The following is a 21,909-nucleotide window of genomic DNA, read 5'->3' as shown; positions in this document are numbered from 1 at the left end:
AACAAAACAGCATTCTCAGAAAACACTTGAGGCAAAGGATATGGGTAATTAATGTAATTTCAGTTATTCCTATATGGTAATCAGATTTGCTTTCATATATTTAGAGAGTGAGATTGTCTGTCCCATGCAATAGTGTGATAAGCACACATAATTGTAGACACATTCCAAATCTCACATGGTGGCTTCTCTCTCTGTGCACATTAATGCACACAGCTTTGCTTGACCTTTGATACACTAATATCTATAGGCAGTCCTTAATGTGGATGTGACTAAGGTTGCCTTGAGCACAATTGGATAAAAAATGTCAAATCATACTGAGAGAGAATCCTTTTGAAACTGTTTTGATAAGCTGTGTGTTAGTATTAGAAGTCAAAGCTCAAAAAATACTTCACTGGAAATATGATACTGGTTTTGAAAAAGAGAATTTTGTATTTCTTGTGTGTTCCTGGAACTACACTTTTTTTTATTCCAAGAGGTTGGGAATTGAAGGAGAAAGATGGAAGAGATGCTTCTTATGTGCTCCCCAGTGCAACTAATGCAGTCCTAAATGATGAGGCTATTGAACCATTCAACACTATATTAGTTTTTCCTTTAGGGTGCTGTGTATCAACCTGAAATTTCAGTGGTTCCTATTGAGGATGCTCAGCCACTTAATCAGAATAGCCCTCAATCATATGGAGGGCACTAAAGTTTGACAGGAACATACTTCAAGTATGTTATTTCCACCCCTACATGTATATATACATCAGGTAAGCATAGGCTTGAAATGGAACAACATAGAAAAAATAAGATATTTGGTTTATTCACTTTTCCAAACATTTTGTCATCCAGTGCCTTAGACTAAAACCATTTAGTGATTAGCTGTGTTCTTGAGGTGGAAGGAAACATCTTTCCAGTATTTTAATTTCTGCCTTTACTGTCCATCCTTCCCCCTGCTCAGTCCCTTTACTGGGTGAAATTCATCTATCCATATGACTTCTGTGTAAGTCCTTCTTTGACTTCTATTTGTAGGAGAACATCAGGTTTTAGTTAAATGTTTTATAGTTGTTCGGATGGTCTGTTATCTTTAGTGAGATCACACTAAAATATAAGGAAAAGCAAAATAAACAAACAACTTAAAGTTCCTTTAAGTCCAGTAGTAAAGATGCTTTTTAGTGGCTATGGGTAGTGGAGGAAACAGTACACATGGTTAATTGTAGGGATCACAAGTACAAAATAGTGTACCCACACTCTGCAAAGAGTACCCATGGAATGCCATGGGTTTATGAATGGGAATTATTATTTGAGGTATGATCCATACTGCAAATTTTTGCATACTCTTACAGTGTGTACACCTTTCTGGGTCTTACAGTAGGTTCCAACTTCAATGTAAAGACATGATTATTCTCTTTGAAAAGAAACATTCAAAGGAAGCCCAGCCTGGGTATGGAAATATCATTAGGAAATTATGGAAGTGGGAGATTAAATCACGTGATTGTAATGGCTCCTGCTGGAGCCAGTTCTTAGAGTAACATCAGGGCAGCAATTTAATTCCTAGAAATTAAATTTTACAGGTAAATACTGCATTTTAATTTTACCTTATTCAGAAACAGTGTATTTGGGAACTGTTTACTTAAGCAGGTTTAAATTCTCCCCAGTAAACTCTATGCAAACCAAGGTCACTTTTGTGAAGCTCTTAATGTTCTTAAATAATTTCTCTTGTGTTATTTTCAATGCACCCTTTGAAGTTCTTTGCAAGTTTAGAGTCTATCTTAAACTTGCAAGGAAGGAGTTGGGAGTAGGTTCTTTGGAGCTTTTGACTCCAGCTTTAGAAGGTGGAAATATTGGTTGCAAATATGACAATTTTGAATTGACAGTCAAGACTGCAAAAACCAGAATATTGATTGCACTTTTACAATGCTTCTTTTTCCACCCTAGAATTTTTTGGATAACGCTCATACATGTTTTTGTAATAATTGTTGAAATGTTATGAACTGTTGCCTTGTAGCTTTACTGTATGGTTGCTGGCAGTTGCTAAGTGAAGTAATATATTTTTTACTGTATGCTTGCTTCACTTAGCATTCATTCAGTATCAGTTCTTACTATTTTTAGTATTTTATTTCTCATGTATTGTATTTCTCTTCAGAACAATTAAATGTCTGAATATTTGCTAGGAAAGATTTTTCATTTAGCCACAATGACTTTAACAATCTACAAAGTCATAAACACAAAGTTCACACATCTACTTTCTTATGTTTTCAAATCTCTGGCCTGAATGTATCTCTGGGGAGGTTTTCTGTTTGATTAGCATTGCTACTCCCCTGGAGTGCTGGAGAGCCAGAGATGAATTTGGTGATCAGTCCTGGAGGCTCTCTCAGCTCCTGTAGCTGATAAATTGAAGTTACTGCATGGCAGTGGGAACATCCTGTACAAAGCTTACATATGCAGTTGCCACTAAGATTTTAATTACTTCACCTGAAAGTGGACTTGCAGTGCTTTGTGTTTGATTTACAGTGCACTTCATCTGGATGAGTGCTTTAATTGAAATTAATGGGTTTTGGCCCTAGGTGGTTCTGTCAGGAAATGATGTGGTTTCCACTTAGATTTTTGGGTGGATTTTTAGTAGGAACTGTGCTGCAGCACTTGAAGAATAATGTTATTTAATATCTTAGTGATGCCTTCATATAGCTCTATTCTTTAAAGCATTTGCTTCAAAAAGAAAATTTTCATTATGTTGCCTGATTGATTATTTCAGAAATAAGGTTCAAGGTTAAAATGTTTGTAAATTTGCCATGTGATGTCCTCATTTAAGTGGGGTAGGACAAGGCCTTTTTTGAATCATGTAAATTTCCCCTGCTTTTCCTGTTGCATTCACAAATATGACTGATTTTAGTGGTCTGACTTACTTCAGCCATAGTTCTGCACCTTTCCTGCCCAGCCTGCTGTTTGTGCTGGATCACATATTGCCTTTTGTGATGAAGAACTCTCTCCTGAGGGTTTGCAATGTAAGCAAGATGTCACTTTGATGTGAAGAGGCATAAAAATTAGTAAAGGCATGATCAGGCTGACATTTAAATTAAGCAATTTAAAGACTTGATATGAATTGAGACTTCCAGATAAGAGGTTGGGGGTAATTTAGGAAACATCTGCACACACATGCACACATTGATTCCTTTTATAAACCCCTTTTTATCTGTGCAAACTCAAGGCTTTGACAGAACTTGCATATAGGCCCATGTTAGAATAGACTGTAAAAGTCTGGAGTTTTCCTTCCTAAAGTCCTGATTCACTGTTCAGACAATAAAGTGATAATAATAAAATTAACCTCTGTGACTTAATAGAGATTTCAGAATTGATCTCTTCAGCCTGTATACATCATAAGGATTTTTAAATGCTGAAAAAAATCCAGTTCACTTCCTTGCTGAATATAGTTTAACTCGCCTCTCGGCATTCTGGTTTTAAAGGCAGATTGTCATTCCACTACACAGAAACAAATGAATCATGTTGTGTCATTGCTTTACTTAGACTGTTTTTTGTGGGGGAATCTTATATCCTCAGGGCTTTCAGTGGATCAGACATCTTTTAGTAAACTTCCTATTCAAAGGGTTTTATTTCTGAAGTCACTGCTGTTCTTCCTTCCAGATAAATCCCATTATGTGTTGCCAATAACAATGCCTTGTCACTCTGCTGGAAGGGAAATTAAGTAATGCATGTTCAAGTTGCTGGAAGACAGATGATGCAGTAAAAGTATTTCAGCTAACCTTAAAAGAATACATTCACTTAATGGCTAAAAAAGGATCCTTCATTTTAATGCTTAGGTTTTTTACAAATGTCTGTTAGAATGGCTGTAACAGCCCAGTGGATGGAGCCATTTCTGTTGGGGGAAGGTTCTTTTCTTTAGAAATGCTGCTGGTGCAGTGCAGCTCTTGAAAGCAGCAAGGTTGCATTAATTCCTCTGAGCAACTCACTGAGCTGAAAGGAGGGGGACATTTGGAGTACCCAACATATGTGTTTTCACCCCTTGGTCACTTAATGACCTGTTAAACATTTCAATTTGCTGCAAATAAAACTAGTAGCTTTCCAAAATGTTCCTATTGAAATTGCATTTCTTGGTATTAGAAGATTGGTGCAAGTGAAAGAAGCATTCACTTGGCATCTTCATCAGAAATACAGCAAGTCAATAAACTCATTATTTCTAAGATCTTGAATTACAGAGGGGCTGTCTAGAGAGTTCTTTCTACAGTACAGTACTTAAATGCAAAGCTAATGAAATGTGTGCATACTAATTACAAAAAATCAAATTGCAATTAGTAAGTAGCACTAATTGCTCTGCACTGTGTCCCTGAAATCTAATTGTTTGTTTTTATTTCCTGTTTTTCAGGTTGTTTGAAGGGAGGTCACCAAGAAAGCCTGAGAAACTTAAGACCCTTTTCTGCTATTTTAGAAGAGTCACCGAAAAAAGTATATCCTTTATTCTTTTTTTGAGCTGCAAAGCAGATAGATGATAAATTTAATCCCATTCAATTTAGAAATGGCTACACAGCCATGATGGAAGTATTTAACAAAAGTCAGCTTGCAAGTACACTGATTTTCATACTAATGGCACTTCTTACCATGTGTATTATGCATGCAAGTAAATTGTTTGCCCAGAGCTCATTCTGTTTTATTTTTTCTGATAAATAGATATAAATATTTATAGGATGTGTGTGAAATACAGAAATATATTTATATGTGTGTGTGTGTGTAAAAATGTGTGTGTATATCATTGTGTAGATATATATATATATATAATGCCAATAATATATGCAACCACTTCCATCACCACATCAAAGTGAGGATGTAGAGGGAACTTGGCACCATTACAGCCATTAAAATCACAGGCTTAAAGATTTTGAGTCAAGCTTCACTTTTCCTGCAGAATGCATATTTAGTATTCTGATTATAGTTTGGAGTTCTGAGGGATTTTCCCCTGCTTGTCTTGATATTTCAGGTTTTTCTCTTCTATGATTCCAAAGCAAAGCTGTTTTTAGGTTTGCCCAGTTCAAATAAAGCAAATGATAGGAAGATGAGATATCTCCTGCTCTTGGGAAATTTAATGCATAGTCAGATGATCTGTTATTAGCACAGATTTGAACATTTGCATAAGCTTTCACAAACAGATCTATTTTTGTGATAACTACCATAGCTTATATATTGCCTTTTTGGGGAGAAAGAGATTTTACTGGAGTAGCACACATCAGATCTGCAGCCATACCCTTACAATGGCCTTTTTTAAAAGAACTTTTTCTTTACATGTCAGCATTTTACTATTAACTTCATTCTTTCTCAGAAGGGTTTGTTTTAAAAGAAAGACAGATTTAAACTACTAAATAAAAAAGCCTCTTACTTGGTCCAGACCATCTTTATCATTTTAATTCGCCACAAAATGAATGCAGCTATATCCTATTTCAGCTGTCAGACTTTAAGCAATATCAATAGAACTAAATCTCTGAGGTAAAAGTAACTTGTGATCTATGTGTAGGACTGAGAAGAGATACAGTGTACCAGCTTTTTTTAATACCTGAGTTATAATGGTTTTGTGCAAACCAAATCCTAAATTGATGCAGCTGTCCCTGAGCCCCTGAGAATATGAAATCTGATGGGAACATGCTTTATGAAACTACCATATTAGATTTCCTAACATTATAACTTTAAATAATATTTAATGAGATTCTTGAATGCTCTTTTCTTGAATTAAAAATTCCTATCGTACCTTTAAAATACCCCATTTCTTATTCTTTTTTTTTGTCCCAGGAATTAGTAAGGCTGAAGTAACTTAGCTCTATAAGTTACTATAATAATTTTGTAGCTCTTTTTATTGTAAATAATAATAGAGTTCTCTGTAAAAGAATGCTGGAAACTGTAGACTTTGTGCTCAAAAGGTGAATGCTTGATTTGCAGAATACCACAAATGATATCAGAATTCCCTTGTGAAAGAGCACTTGATTGTTGTGCTTGAAAGCTATGCACTTTTTTCAGAGAAAATAACCTTTTTTTTAACCTAAATTTTAAAGTAAAGCATAGGACTACTTAAGGCTTTTTTAGAAGGATGCATTTGTGCTTTACATAGTATTCTCAATGTTTTCATAAATCAAAGTAGATTTACTGTAGCAGAGAAACAAGTCTTAATTAAAGATTTTATTGAGATGATATCACCTAATAAAAGGTTGATATTTTCTTTCTGTTGCAAAACTGAATTTCTTTTGAGTGAAGTAAGGAGAAAAGATGATACTGCATCCTTCCTGCAATAAGCAACAGCTCCTCCTTTTCCCTCAAGGGCAGGAGTCTTTTCTCAGTTGGAATACAGTGAATTTCACTTGCATCTTGGCAGGGTTAAAAACTGCCTGATTTGGAATCTGCTAACACTGCATGCTTATTGACATAGTTGGACTTTCTTGGAAATATGAGCTGCTGCTTCCTCCCTCCATAGGTTGAATACTCTCTAGCACTGAACAGTGTTGATTTTAAAGATTCACAATCTCCTTTTCTCTAAAGCAGCACATTTCACTTCAACTACTGGGTCTTTCTAGTAGTGTTGAGTGTTGTTAAAGTGAAAATCACTTAAGAAATAGTTTTTCCTAGATCTGGAAAAACTAAAATACTCAAACTGCAAAGTGGGAAGAGAATATTTTGGTCTTCATGTTACTTGTCTTCAGTTAGAGCATGGGCTGTCAGGGGAAAAATCAGAGTCACTCTTGAGGAAAGTTAAGCTCTTGGTATTGACCAAGAATGATGTTTGTAATTTTCAAAGATTACCAGTTAAAATAATCTGAGGCCTAAGCTCCCACACTTAATACATTTTCCTTTGGGGTTGGTTTGCCTGTAGAACCTACGGGATTGGTGACCTTCACAAGGCAGTGTCTCCAGGAGTTTCCAGACTGGGAGAGGTAAGTCAAACATCCTGTAAGAAGTTTCTTAAGTCCACAATAACTGGGTGTCATTCATTTGGAGTTGATTGAGGTCTAGAAGTACCACAGAAAACAATCTTTGCTATGGACTGTTCCAGAAAGAAATAGAGAGCAGTGGCTGAATTGCCACAAGTAGTTTGTGTCCTGAGTTGTCCCATATGTTTTTCTGTAAAGAAAACAAGTATTAGTTGAAGTTTTAAAACACAAACATATCTTTGATGCTGTTGTTTGAGTGGGGAGACAAAAGAGAGGGATTATATTACCAGTCATTTATTGATTTAAGAAATGACAGGTAATGTAATGAACTAAGGGTGATGATCAGCATGAGCACAAGTATTATAGCTTCATTGCTGGGGAGCAAGAAAAACTTAGAACTTCAGATGTGGGATTTTATGGTAGAAGGTGGGGAAACTGACAAATGACATTGTTTCTGTTTCAAGTTTGTGATGCAAACTTTTTTTTAATCCGTTGGGGGTTTTTGTTTTTTTTAAAAACCACCTTATGTTCAAGGTGTTTAAGCAGTTGGGGTTTGGGTGAATTTTGTTTTAAAATGAATGGGTTTTTGTGGGGGTTCTGAAATGATCCTTTCTGTACAATATTTTTCCTCAATGGTAGATCTCAGAAAAAATTATCTAGATTGCATGTCACCTATGAAGGCACCATTGAAAGCAATGGACAAGGTATGCTGCAGGTAAGTGCATATAACAGTTCATGTGGATTTCGTGTTTTTGTCATACTTTTATGGTCTATCAGCTTAATAAAGTTACTTGTTTGTCCTCAATTGACTTAAATGACAAGATGTTATGCAGCATAAAAAAACCTATCAAAATTAATTCTGTGGGCAGTACTGTCAATGTTCCCCAGCTCATCTAGGTAGCACATGTACCTGTTACAGAAAGGGCTGACAGAAAATCACAAGTCCTGGACAGCTTCAGGTCTTCTGGTTCAAGCCAGGATCAAAGATTGACAAGACAAAAGATTCAGGCTGTGATCTTGATGACTTGTCAAGGGTTTCAGTTTATTTTAAAAAAGTTATTCTTGTGCCCCAGACAGTGACCAGGTCAGTGACCCAGGAGACTTTCTTGCTGCTGCCAGCACCACTGTTTCAGTCTGGGAGACAGTCAGCAAAATAAATTCATAAGGAGGATGTCCTGTCCATATTTATAGGAAGGAACACATTTGAGTTTTCAAATTAGTTTTTTGCTTTCTGCTTTTCTTTAAGAAAAAAAAAAAAAAAAAAAAGGTCTGCCTTCTAGAATTCTTTTACCAAAAAAAAGTAAAAATTAGAACTTTTTTAGCCAGGGACAAGTACTGCATTGGAAGAGGAGGAAGGAGACAAGAAGAATTCTTTTCTGCAATGCTTGTTGCACAGACTTTAAAATGTCTCATAACTTTATGAAACTGGGGCACTTAAATGTGTGCTGAAATTATGAAGAACTCGGCAATTGCCCAATAATAACCATTTTTCTGGTGTTGTACCCTGTATAAACAGGGGGTATTACCTAGGATCTGATATTTTCCTCTTGGCTATTTCAAACCTTATCAAACAAAGTACCTCTGCTCAGATGAGGAGCAGTGTGGAGGGATAGAATTTAAGAAAATAGTGCAGAGGGTAGTCTCACACCTGAGGAGTTGCAGCTGTACCAATTACCAAAGATTAGGAGCAGGCCTGCCCTTAATAGGCCACAGCTGTGTCAAACAAGAAGACGAGTGCTACAAAAGAGTGGGTGAGCTGGTTGTGCTGTCAAGAGAGTTGGAGTTTGTTGGTTATGCTGTGAAGGGACCTGGAGTTTGTTGTCTGACTGTGAAAAAGGAGGAGTCAGTGCTCTGAGGAGCTGCCCCTGAGAAATCACTGAGAAGGTATGGGAGTTCTACAATAATTTGACAGCAGAGCAGTCACTCCAGCAGGGAGCAGGATGAGCAGGGCAGGACAGTGCAGGAGTCCACAGTGACCCAGCCTCAGTGGGCAGGGATGGTGCCAACCACAGCCCCTGCTGAGTGGCTGTGCCATCAGACAAAGGCAGAGTGATGAGTCTGAGTCAGGGCACCAGGGACAGTGAGAGATGTCTGGTGAGCACATGGACGTCAGCAGGGCTGGGCCCAGAGGCAAGGTGTCACAGGTGAGGTGCAGGACAGGGTGAGTGTTTGTGTGGGTCAAGGCTGGGCCCAGCACAGTTACAGTGCTTTGGGACCCTGGCACTCTGTACATCTGAGTGGTTTTCATATAACTTTTTTATCATAGTCAAGTTTAGCAAATCTCAAACAACTGAAGTATGTTGGTATTTCCAGGATAGACTAGAGGAACACATGCTGCTGTAGTGGCTAGCTCTTGGTGTGCTTTGGACTCTGCCTCCTGGGTTAGTCTGTAATCTATAGATGTTCATGGCACCCCAGCAACTTCTGTCCCCCTCCTGTACCTGTGCTCTCATCAGCTACCTAAGTAAAAATCAGTAAGAAGCTAATAGGATTTGGAGGATGAAGTAACTTCTAAAAATTATAAATTTATATGGGCAGTTAATTTGAGTGAATAGCAATTAGTTTATTGAATAAACAAACTCCTTTTAAAACTTGTCTGTATGAAAATGTAATTTGCAAAATATGTACTGTTGAAGCAAAAAATAGTCCAGAGCTTCTCTATTTCAAACAGAAACCTTTAGAGTCAAAAGTATTTGCCTTATTCAAGTGCATTTCAAGGACAATTCATAACAGATTGTTAGTACATTGCAAGAAGAATTTGTTAGAGGGTTTTTTAGGTATAGAACTATTACAGGGGCCGTGCTAATCTAAAGATACTTCCATGTGCATAGCTGGGGCAGAATGCTTTCCAAAGGACAAACTAATGACATTTCAATGGCCCTAAAAAGAATGCTGTTTTCATCTGTCACATCTACTGAAGTGTGTTTTATTCTGAAATATGTGCTTCTTCAAGGGAAACCCACACAACTTGGATTTGGAACGTTTGAGATGCAAAGTTTTTTTGCTTTGTAACATCTCATTTGTTGTAAGTTTTCTGAGAAGTTGAATGGAAAAAAAGAAAGAGGCATGATCGTGTTAATCACTTTCTCTGCTTATGGTTTTGAGTGATAGCAGCAGATTTCAACACAATAATTAAAATTTTGGATTTTATTTACTTTGGCAACAAAAGGATTTTTTTTTCTTCTTTATCCTATCCTAACTCTCCTGAATGTGTTTTTGGTAGGTTGACTTTGCAAACCGTTTTGTTGGAGGTGGTGTGACCGGGGCAGGACTGGTACAAGAAGAAATTCGGTTTTTAATCAATCCAGAACTGATTGTGTCAAGGCTCATCACTGAAGTCTTGGATCACAATGAATGTCTTATCATCACAGGTTAGTCTTTGCAGAAAATGTTTCACATCAAGTTCTGGTTTTATATATGTACAAAATACATTTCAAGATGAAGTTTACTATGTTTAAATGCTGTAAGAATTAAAAATAAGGGGGAAAAAAGTTAATACTCATGTGACAAAGAACCTCCTGCTTCATCCCAGCTAACACCACAAGGGACGCTGTTCCATACATGTTTTGTGAAAGGAGAAAAACAAAGAGATAGCAAGCAGAAGAATTTATTTTATTCTTTGTAAATGTGTTTGAGGACTTGGTGTCTTGAGCTAAAGAATGCTGATGGGCAATATAGGTAACAGCCACAATTTCCAGCTATTAGCTGATATTGCTTCCCTTATGTTAAAGGATGTGGAGTTTTTGTTCCTCTCCTAAATTTGTAGCATTTGATGTGATCAGTGGGATTGAACACTCTTGAGAAGAGGAGCTACCTTCTGATTACCTAAAAGGGGAGGAAGAGGAAGAGTAGAAATTCTGCATCCATTAGGAAAGGGTAGAAGGCTGGGAACTGCCTCTGTAGGATTTGATCTCGTAAGTTTCAAATATGTATTTGTTACTTGTAGGTTAGTTATGGGTTCCTAATCATATCAGAAATAACCTGCTTCTCCAGTATGAGGGGTTGTGTGTGAAGATGTCCTGTCTGCCCAGAGCTTAGCTGAAAGGGTTTTTTCTTTTGCTTCCCACTCTCTTAGAGATCTTGGATTGTTTAATTATCCATTGCATTAAAATAGCATCAAAAACCAAATGTCACTGTTAAGAACTGGAGCAGCCCAGGTCATGCTGCATGTCTCAGTTCTAAATATAAATGAGCATTTTTCATGACTGAAGAAATAAAATGATGCTATAATATTACTTTATTTACACTAAAGAGCAACTATAAAGAAAAGTATATTTACTGAGAGAGATCCCCTGGTTAGAAATTATAATAAACTATGTTTATTTTTCAGTCTGCTGTAGCAAAAATGTTAGGTTTAGTTACCTGAGCTGTCTCAAAAGTCAAGAGTTTCTGTAGGTGTTGGACACATTGCTTGGAAAAATCCATCAATAGCACTTTTCTCTCACATGCATACACAGTAGAAATTTGAGCTTAAATCTTGCAGGTCTTACTCTGTTCTGAGTTATTGATTGGACTGGGCAGAGTATCTTTTGTTTTCAGACTTATGCTTGGCAATCTTTTTAAGACAGTGTTTTATTTTGTTTTTCCAGTCTGCCAGAATTAATGCCCTTTCTGTGAAAAGTTTTTGATAAATTGGCTTTTGTGATTACATTTAAAAAAATGAGTCAGAAGAGAAGAGTCAGAGACTTTTGTTCTGTGTTTTGGATGTGATACTATATTAACATATTTTAAGCACTGTCCTCTGGGAGAGACTTTTTTGGGAAGGGAAAAAACAGAACACAGTTATCAGTCTGGGTAATAACTGATTAGGAGGAAACACTAAATTAGTGTTTTGAAAGACCTTCCATTCCCCTGCAAACAAAAATGGTGATTTGGCATGGACAAATAAAGGTGAGAATGTTTATTTACTGCAGCAACGTTTTATCTTTCTTGATATTTTATCTTCCAGTGTTTTTCAATTAGTATTTAGGATATGGAGTTCTTCTCTAATGGAAATATCCATTCCATCATTTTTATTTAATCCCTGGAGCTTTTCCACCTTGGTTCTTAGCCAAGTCTCTTCTGTGTCACGATCCTCTTGATAAATTACATTCTTTGTGATGCATCTTGACTCAGCGGCCTAATGGGTATAACTGTGTAGCTTAAATTTGCAGTGGAGCCCAAGAAATTGGGAGATAAATTAAATTTGTTGTGATTTTCCAGTATCTGGTTAAGATCACTGCTGTAATGACTATGAAAATGGTCATGCAAACAGTGGAGTTCTTCAACACAGACATCTACCTACAGAAATGTCAGCAGCAACACCAGAGATTCCTACAGCTGCATTTCTGGTAGAGCTGTGAATAAGTGTGAGTGGTTTTCATTCAGATTTTTTCTTTCTTTCTTCTTTCCCCTCCTGTTTGAGCTCACACATCCTCAGGCAGTGTTAAGAGCAGATGAAGCTGTGTTGCTTGTTTGCTTACAGATCTATCAATGGCCAGTCAGGACTGCATCTTAGCAGGGCAGTTTTGGAGACTTCTGACCACATTAGCCAGGCAGCAAATGAGATGAGATAATTGGTTTGGCTGAAAATTTACTCAGAGTGGAAAATTGGTTTTCAGCTGGATTTAGCAGGCTGATTGTGCCAGTGTTGGGAGAGCCAAAGACTAATGGTGGTACAAGATAAGGATTGGCAGGACTGATTGAAAGGGAAAGAAGGACCTTCCTCTCACTTATGGCACTAAATGTGCCTTTATCTTGGTCACTATAAAACTAAACTGTTGCAATTTTCACATGTACTTTTTGTTTAGTTCTCATGGTCCTACCTCTTCAGGGGTATAATTTTAGCTCATTAGAAATAGTAGAGGAGCACTATGGTGGGATTTTTCCCAATCCCTGGAAACATTATAATGCTGTACACATCATATGCAAATGTAAAGCTAGACTATGGAGTCTGAGAAAGGTAAATTTATTTTTAGTAATAATTGCAAATCTGTCTAAATTGGTGAGGTCCCATAAACACCGACACTTGGCTGGCAATTTCACTTTTTGTCTGATGCTGTAACTTTTACAAGTCTCACAAAGGATAGGTTTTTGAATGGTACTTATATATACATTCTTTTGACTTTAGGTAGGCTATTCTAGGTTTTGTAGCTTGTCTTTAAAGTTCTGGTGGAACCTTATTCATGGTTTCCCTTCTTTTACCTTTTTTTTTTTTTTGATGGGAAGAAAAGAGAGTCACCAGAAACATTAACTTATCTAGCTTATCCCATACAGCTTCTGTTCTCCCAGCAACAGAAGTTTGTATCCCAGTAATTCACAGGCAGAAGTATTGCCAGTGAAAATTGTCTGATAAATTTCCAGGGCTTCACTTATGAAAACTCATTGATTTTCATTAACTTTGGGTTTCTGGGACATGACTTTGGAGTCTGTGTGATTTCCTTGAGTTTCTCCAGTATTGATTTTTTTTCTTTTAGTGGATATGTGTGTGTATATGGGTGTATTTGCTTGTTTGTTTGTTTCCTAGTGCTTTTGTCATCAGACACTACACTTCCATAAAAATTAATGAAAACGATGAACCTTGAAAAAGCCAGCCTAATACTTTATAATTTAATCTATCCTAGTGCAATATCTCGATGACCTAGAGTTTTCTTTCCCCATCTTAAAACACCAAAGAAAATGCTTCCTTTTTCAAGCTGGAAGTTTTGCTAGGTTGTCCTCTAAAGAGAGCTCTCAAAAGAGTCACATATTTCCCTTATCTGTCTTTTCTTGCTCTGTGCTTAGACACTTTCGTCAAGTCTATCAAGATAACCGAATTTTACTCATGTCAGGAAAAGTCTTAGTGAGGGCTGATAGCCTGCAATTCAATTAGAAGGCTGATTTCAGAGTATGGAAGCTGCTTGTGGTTGTCCTTTGTCTGAGGGCATGAATGTGTGTGAATACATAGGCATATCTTGTTATCCACATTTTTCAGATGATTTTTTAATCATCTGGAAGTGAACTCAGTGAGAAATCTTACCATCTCACTCATTTTGCATAGCAGCTTTTCAAAATAGCCTTAAGTGAGATTTGTGTGCCTTCAGAATGATTAATGTTCTAGACTAAATAAATAATGAGTGAGTAGCAGGGCAGATGAATTAAATGAGCATTGATAAGTCTTGTCAGTTAAAATTAATATGGGTAAACGGGGAAAATATTTTGACATATATGCATCATTGTAAACAGTTTTTAACAGCTTGTTTCCCATGCTTGAGACTACTGGAGGTAAACATTGAAGTTTTCTTGTCAGTGAGGTTTACAGTTAATAGTTTTATGTTTTTGATTGTTCAACTTCAATTGCATTTCTATTTAGAGATTGGAAAATTCAGATTAAGTTTAAACCTTTGTATTCTCAGGGTATTGCTGATCTGTGCACTAGTTAGGCAGTACTCTTGTCTTAGTAATCAGATGTTTTGTGCTGTCAGCTTGCAATTCTTTAAAACCTATTTCTTCCTGTTCTATTTATAGACATAGCTGGTATCACGGCTTGGTTTGTGATACAGTTCTCTTCTTACTCTTACTGTTTGTAATTGTGCCAAACTATACCTGCATGAAGCTCCAAACCAGTCAGCTCAGCTGCTCAGAGCATGGTGCCAACAATGCCTAGGCCATGAGTTCACTGAAGAGTTGGGCTCATGATCCTTGGGGGTCCCTTCCAACCCATCTTAGGATTCTGTGATTGCTTCTGAAACTCAGCGGCTGTGAGCTCAGAATGGGGAAAAGGTGTGATTTTGCTGGGGCATTACTTGAGGAGTATTTCTCTGAAGCATTTGTGCAACGCCCCGGTTTTGAAGCAAGGTCCTGAAGCTCTATAAAATGAGGTGAAAGGCAACCTTTTAGAAAGGTTATGATCCCTGTTCTCAGTTAAGATACACTCTGTCTTGGGATAGACCTTTGAAAAGGATTTGGTATAGCAGAGCACAGTAGCTAAAATTACTGGTGACCTTAAGGAGCTGCTTTCTGACAGCCTTTAATACTTGCCAAGATCCCCTTCTGGACCTTTTCAAGAGCAGCCAAGTACATTCCAGGCTGTGGTTTTTTGGGTCTTTGTGCTTGTACAGAAGTAGTTTGTTGGTGCTGACCAGTTCTCATTATATACTGGGCAGCATATGTAGGTCTGCACTTGTAATGTTCTGTGGTGGTGCTGCTCATCACTTGTGGGAAGGGAGCTTTACAAGCAAATCTTGTATTTGTGGTGCAAATACAAATTCTCTGTTTCCCATTGCTTCTGAGAGCTGTGTGTTCATTTGGAGAAGCAGTGATTCCTATCAAAGATTTGCCAAGTGAAAAGAAAATGTACATATTTTGTATGTAATCTGGAAAATAATTTGTTTCAGGTACTGAGCAGTACAGTGAGTACACAGGCTATGCAGAGACTTACCGCTGGGCAAGGAGCCACGAAGATAAGACCCCTAGGTAAAGTTCCACTTAAGTATTTTAAGTGAAGGAAGAAAGAAATGTTAGAAATTTGAAAAGTTTTTCCTAGCATTTGCCTTGGTAGGATGTTTGGTTGATGTGGTTCTCTTCAGCAGAGCCAACAAGCTAAGAAAGTTGTGTCACATTAGTAATGCCATACTAATAAGTGGTACCTGCCCTTATGTTGGTTCTTAGATTAACATGTTTTACAGTTTAGAGATATATGTATTTAATGCACATTTTTGCTAAGATACTGACTGAACTATGGTTTGCAATGTCACAAGAAATGTGATAATGATACCTCAGATGCCACAGTGCAGCGGATGTGTGGTAAAATAAGAATCAATACCATGAATCTGAGTAGAAGGCTGTGAGCTCTTGAATTTATTTCTCCAGCAATGTCATTAGAGTATATACAGAAAATTACTCATTTGGTATAGAAACATACACAGTGTACTCTCATTTAAATGTTGGAGGAAGACAGAGAAATACTGACCTTGCAATGTTCTTACATACTTGATAAATAGTGCTGTGTAATTAGATTTGTTTCACGTTCATGCTCAAAGTCTAGCTGGGATATTTCTGAATTTATGGGGAAGCCTGTCTCATTTCTGATGCTGCTTTCATTCCCAACCCACAAAGAAAAAGTTCCATTATCTGTTGAGTTCACCTTTTCAGCTTTTTCTAACAGAGAAGGGAATTGCTCGTTTTGAATTGGGGTTATATAGCTGATATTAAACAACTAATGTCATCTACTTTTCTCCCCTCTCCAATTTTAGGGATGAATGGCAACGACGCTACACTGAAATTGTTGCTATAGATGCATTTCACTTCAGACGTTTCCTTGATCAATTTGGTCCAGATAAAATTAGAAGAGAGCTCAACAAGGCCAGTAACTTCTTACAACAGCCTGCAGTCTAATGTTTATAGACCTTTTTCAAATATTTTTGTTACTGTCTCTATCTAAGGAAGTTCTTGCTTAGTTGTGTCTCATATGACAGGGATTTGCTGTCCAATGTTAAAGCAAAAGATTGTCAAATGTGTTTCTTGTCCTTTGATGTTCAAAAGTATATTTTATACAACTTTCAAAAACATAAATGAAACCTGGATATACATTTTGTTAATTCTTTCCTGTCCTGCTTCCAAAGGGTGAGAGTTGGGGTTGTTCATCATGGACAAGAGAAGGCTTCAGGGAGGGACTTTTAATATGGGCAGATAGTGACAGTACAAGGGCCAGTGGTTTTAAACTGACAGAGGACAGGTTTAAATTAGGTATTAGGAAGAAATTCCTTACTGTGAGGATGGTGAGGCACTGGAACAGGTTGCCAAGGGAGCCTGTGGATGCCCCATCCCTGGTAGTGTTCCATCCCAGGTTGGATGGGGCCCTGAACAACCTGGGCTAGTGAATGGCATCCCAGCCCATGGCAGGCAGGTTGGAATGAGGCAATCTTTGAGGTCCCTTCCAACTCAAGCTATTCTATGATTCTAAATTATGAGTCTAAGTTCTTTCCCTATGATTTGTGCTGTTGAATCCTACTCAGCTGTGCAGTCAAGGTGGGGCCATTCATAAATATGGTCCCACTTGCTTTTCTTCCACCTTTCTTCTTTGCTCTTGGGGTACTGACATACTGCCTGGGAGTTTACCTTTTCCTATCTTGATGTTTTCTTGAGATTGGATCCAGCTGTTCATAAATCCCCTTTATTTTCACAATAACTGTAAGGGCTGTTGTAACCACATATGTGTGCATTCATGCCAGTCAGAGCTTACAGTCTCCAAGAAGACTGACAATGCAGGCCAGTTTTAATCCTTTAAACAAAGCTTCTGGGCTGACATTCAAAACTTGCATGCTTCCTACCAATAATTCATGCACATTATTAATCATTATCATTATTAATTCAAAGTTCTCAGACCTTGACTCTGCTCTGAGTCAGCTGTGTAAAAACTGCATTTTGCAGTGACTGTGGTCCTTGATAATCTCACACATCAAAGTTCCCAAGCTGAAGAGCTCTTTGATAAGGGAAGCTGGAACTGTGGTGGACATAATTTTTTTCTGTCCTCTGCTATCCCTAATTTGGCATCTACTCCTTAAGTAAGATATTTGAGATGTTTTCCAGTCCTTGGTGTCTGCCATGGATTCCCAAATGTAATGTTTGGGAACATTGGGTTGCTTTCCCAAGCTGTGGCAGGTGCTTTATCATCTGCATACCCAAGGTTTTTCTGTCACTTGTTTTCCTTCTTGTTTTGCTGCTGCTCTTTTGTTGAAGCCAAAGCAGTCTTTTCCCAGCTTTTAAGGTTGTACTTTGACAGGGACTAGTAATTGCCACCAGTGAGCTGTTTGTGGTTGTGGGACCTTAACTTTTCAAGGCCTTTGCTGTTATCCCATGCACACATTTTATCTGCTGACGTGCTGTGTCTGGAATCAGTCTCCAGTTCACAAAGCAGATTCTCCTAAGTTAATAACAAAGTCAATGGGCCAGAATTAGAGCCTTGCATGACCAGTGTAAGGCTTGGGTAGTGAGAGGTGTGTGGCCTGTTCTAGCAGAGGCAGTGCTGTTTTTATTGGGCAGTGGAGTACAGGAATGCTAATTCAGTTATACTCTGCTAGTGGGCCAATTTTTGGGATCAAAACGTGCTGATGAGCTTCCTTAGTGTGATTCTGCATTTACAAATGCAGTGAGCTTGGGTGTAGAATATAAGAGCTCAATGCTGTTATTGTTAAACTCTCCTTCTTTCTGCAGTATGGAGGGTATAGAATATTATAGGATGTATTTTAAATAAATTCAAACATAGGAACACACTGCCCTAATTCTCAGCTGGAAAGGATATATACCTTGAAATGATGTACAATGCTGAAGGACTAATTTAAATTAGTTGTGAAACCTTAGCGTCTTGACTAAGGTAATATTCATCAGCTTGTTTCTTCATGGTTGGTAATGAAATTAGCCCTAAAAAGACATTTAAGTACAGTTTGTGAACCTCACTGATACCTTAGTACAAAATTCTAATTACCTATATCAGTGAATTTATGATCTGCCTACAATTTTCAGTGTATTGATTTAGTTTGGATTTTAAAAATAAACTATGGTAAATCACTGCAATGTTTATAAGATATGTTGGTTTGGCTGATGTTTTTTTATGAGGACTGATTGGTATTTAAGAAAAATTTTAAGTCTTTATCCTGAAAAGGTTCCTGTAGCTGTAATGAAATGCCTGGGACTCAGGACCTGTATCTTAATTTTTAACTTGGGTCCAAAGAAGGCAAAAGTCTTCCCATCTTAATTTTTTTGTTATTGATGTTGAATTTAAAGGAAGACTGTATTGAAGTAGTTTGAATTTGATATTGCTAGAAGACAATGCTGGGTTTTGTTATCATTTTATTGTTTGGAAGTATTGCAGCAGGCTGCCTCTCAGATCCATCTGTGACTCTTGTGTGCATGCAGGCCTACTGTGGCTTCTCTCGACCCAACGTTCCACCTCAGCATCTCTCTGCAATAGCCACAGGAAACTGGGGATGTGGTGCCTTTGGAGGGGACTCCCGATTAAAAGGTAAACCATAGCATTTCTTAATGGTCAGATTAATCAAATCACTGACATTTTGGTCCTGGGCCATGTGTTTTTGTTCAAGTACATTTTTTGCTTTTGTTCTAATTAGTACATGTTTGCCAAGAAATGGCATTCTATAGAATTGGTACATTAGTGCTGATCTTTAGACTGTGAGTAATGTGGCCTTCAACAATAAAAGAGCATTCCACTTTATTCTTTGTGCTGTAGACTGTTATACTATTTTCAGTTTAAAGTTTGGTTCAAGCACATGATGGTGAAATGCTGGGTTTGCAAGGACTTGTAGCACTGCAACCTTCCAAAACACAAATATGCAGCTTTAGTTCACAGAATATGTTCATTGCAGTTGTCAGTCATATAAATCAGCTGACCTTTCTGCAGCAGTCTTTTCAGATTCTGCCTGAAATTCATATCTCTGCAAAGCTGTTTAAAGTACCTGGTAATTTGCAAGGCTTCACAAATTTGCTGGCAATGGTTAATGTTTAGTTTTACCCCTTAATATATTGCTGTATGCCAAAGAGGTTTCCAGTCACTCAGTCATGCTGCTTTCTCTCCTGACTTGCCTGCTATATCACTCACTTTCTCATGTTCTTTTATATTTAATTAGAGTATTTGTAATGCAGCAGATATCATATGCCTACATTCATTTAAAACCTTTTCCATCAATTCAAGAACTGATGGATAGTGACATATAAATTCATATCCTGGTTCATATAATTCTAAATAGAAATTTACATTTCTTTGTTGTTTCCAAGCATTTGAAGAGTATTTAAAATTTGCTTTTCAGAACAGCTTTAGGTAGCTACAGTGAGACCGTCATCAGGCTACCAGTTTCATTTCTTTTCTAATGTGCTTAATTCATAAGGTATCTATTTTTTTCTCAATGCTCATTGAGTTCCTGGCAGTTGTTTTTTGATATCCATTAGACAAAATAGGCTGCCAAATGCATATCTTATCAATATCAGGACTAGTATTTACTGTAGGATCTGAGCATACTTGATTTATGTTAGGAAAGTTTAACAAGTACTTCAATCTGCATAAGATCTTGGATCTGAACTGTGATATCCCATGTATGTTTTTTTTAAAGTAGAAAGAGGATGTCAGTACAGCCATTGCTCCAGGTGCAAGTCCAGAAGTTAAGTGGGATCACATCAGCTGGGTGCAAGGGCCAAGAGAGCTCAGATCCCTCCAGACCCCAGTACCACAGGCTCTGTTGCTCTTCCTGTGATGCTTCTTTCTGTACCAGTAGCATGGAAATTTCCCATGGTATTGTGTATCATTAGTGTCCAGAAGATTTGTGAAGTCTGATTCTTGACAGAAATTTTGATCCTTGTTTCATAAGATCTATAGCAATTCAAAATAAGCACTAGGATATTTTTAACATCTTGTAAAGTGAAACTGCAGTTTGGAATGAATAATAAGATTCATTAGGTTCTGTTCCCCTATGCAAGCTAGTTAATTAGACTCTTTAAAAGCTAAACTACTGAAGCTTTACTAAATCCACAGCTGGTTCAGTGGTTTAATTAAAATATCATTCCCAGATTGAGATTAATTTCACATGTGAATCATGTAATTTATAATTTTGGCTAAGGGTTTACAAGAGGAAGTTTTTTTTTGTTGAGGAATGCAGTGTTTTAATAGGTCTCTGTTTAAAAATGTGAAAGATTATTGAGCTGAGCTGTGAACAGCTTTCTATTTAGCTTCCACTAGCAGGTGGTAATGCACTATGTACACAGTTTCACAGTTTTATTTAAAATTAATCTTTACAAAGACAATATTAATCACATTTTAATTAACTCTACTTACTGGGTAGAAAAAGGAGGAATTAATATCAGAGCTGCACCAACAGGCTCTGAAGGAGACAGGCTGCAGCAGATGAAATAGCTGCTGGGTTCCATTGGTTAGGACTGTTGTAGTTCCCTGAAATGAGCGTGTGATTGATTGCATGCCTCTGTGGCACTCAGGCCTGGCAGTGCTGGCTGATGGAAAAGCTGCACTCTTCTAAGTTTGGTGCTGCCTAAAAGGGCCCTGGTTTTCTTCTCCCCTTTTGTTGTTCCTGGCTCTGTGGTCTGGTGCCCTCCCTTGCCTCAGCTCTGATTCTTGGCAAACCTTTCACTCTGCCAATTCAACTGCTGTTCTAGCAGAAAACAATTAGCTTTTATTCTGCATCCATAATTTTCTGCCAGTTTGGTGAATGGAATTGGCACAATGATGTCTGATGAGCACCAGAGAGCTGCAGAAAAATCAGGAGCTGGCTGAGAAATGGACCAGAGCTACTTGCTCCAATTGCAGTGAGTCATTAGCTTGCTCAGCAGCACTACTGATACAGGTGATTTCTCAAGGTGAATCTTCAAAAAACTGTTCCCAAGAGAGGAAACATTTTTTTTCTTTTGCATGTAGAGGAACAAAGTCTGTCTATATTGTAATGTTAGCTGTTGGCAGAACTTGGGATGCAGCTTGGGCCAATGAGTTTGACAGAAAGCTGGAAGTTAAGTAACATGTCAGCATTGCTGACATCACCCCTCACAGGTCAGAGGAAGCCATTCTATTCCTTGCTGCTTACTTCTATTGTAGGTGTGGTGGACACCTGAAATTATGCAGGAACAGGCTGCAGACCATAGTTATTTTCTTGGAGCTAAAAGTTGGGTCAGCTTTCACTTTGCATAGCTTACCTAGTGGAAGGATTGGCTCCATTCCTTCTTACAGGTGGCACAGAATGGAAATTGCCAAGTGCTCATGGATGCTTTTTACCCCACTGTCTGTGGCTGTATGGGCAGCTCATACCAGAATGGGAGGGGCTGCTCTGTTGCCTTATGCTACCACAGGTATTTATTGGAAAATTAATGGCTGCATGTTGCTTGGGGGCAGACATGGACCAAAATAAACCCCTCAGTTTTAAGCACATTGTTTATCTGGAAGTAAGGGTGGATGTCACTAACAGCTCTAGCAGAATGCTCCAACACTCTTGACCTGCAGTGCCCAGCATTCTTTATTTTAAAAATGGAACTAATA

The 21,909-nt window shown here is 37.8% G+C and overlaps 1 protein-coding gene across 5 annotated transcripts in view; it reads left to right on the top strand.

Moving 5' to 3' along the window:
• Positions 1–21,909, top strand: part of PARG (poly(ADP-ribose) glycohydrolase) — a 62,542-nt gene that overhangs the window by 35,729 nt on the left and 4,904 nt on the right. For all 5 annotated transcript variants that reach the window (XR_009418850.1, XM_059476580.1, XM_059476579.1 and 2 more), the window contains exons 10-16: positions 4,361–4,440; positions 6,845–6,905; positions 7,542–7,617; positions 10,126–10,273; positions 15,257–15,335; positions 16,115–16,223; positions 18,777–18,882. Coding sequence is in view for 4 of the 5 variants with exons in the window: in XM_059476580.1 (XP_059332563.1) it covers positions 4,361–4,440; positions 6,845–6,905; positions 7,542–7,617; positions 10,126–10,273; positions 15,257–15,335; positions 16,115–16,223; positions 18,777–18,882 (659 nt within the window). In the remaining variant the exon portion in view is untranslated. The remainder of the gene's footprint in view (positions 1–4,360; positions 4,441–6,844; positions 6,906–7,541; positions 7,618–10,125; positions 10,274–15,256; positions 15,336–16,114; positions 16,224–18,776; positions 18,883–21,909) is intronic.

Source organism: Ammospiza nelsoni, chromosome 8 (genome assembly GCF_027579445.1).
Source record: "Ammospiza nelsoni isolate bAmmNel1 chromosome 8, bAmmNel1.pri, whole genome shotgun sequence".
Lineage (NCBI taxonomy): Eukaryota > Metazoa > Chordata > Aves > Passeriformes > Passerellidae > Ammospiza > Ammospiza nelsoni.
This window is presented reverse-complemented; position numbering and strand designations above follow the sequence as displayed.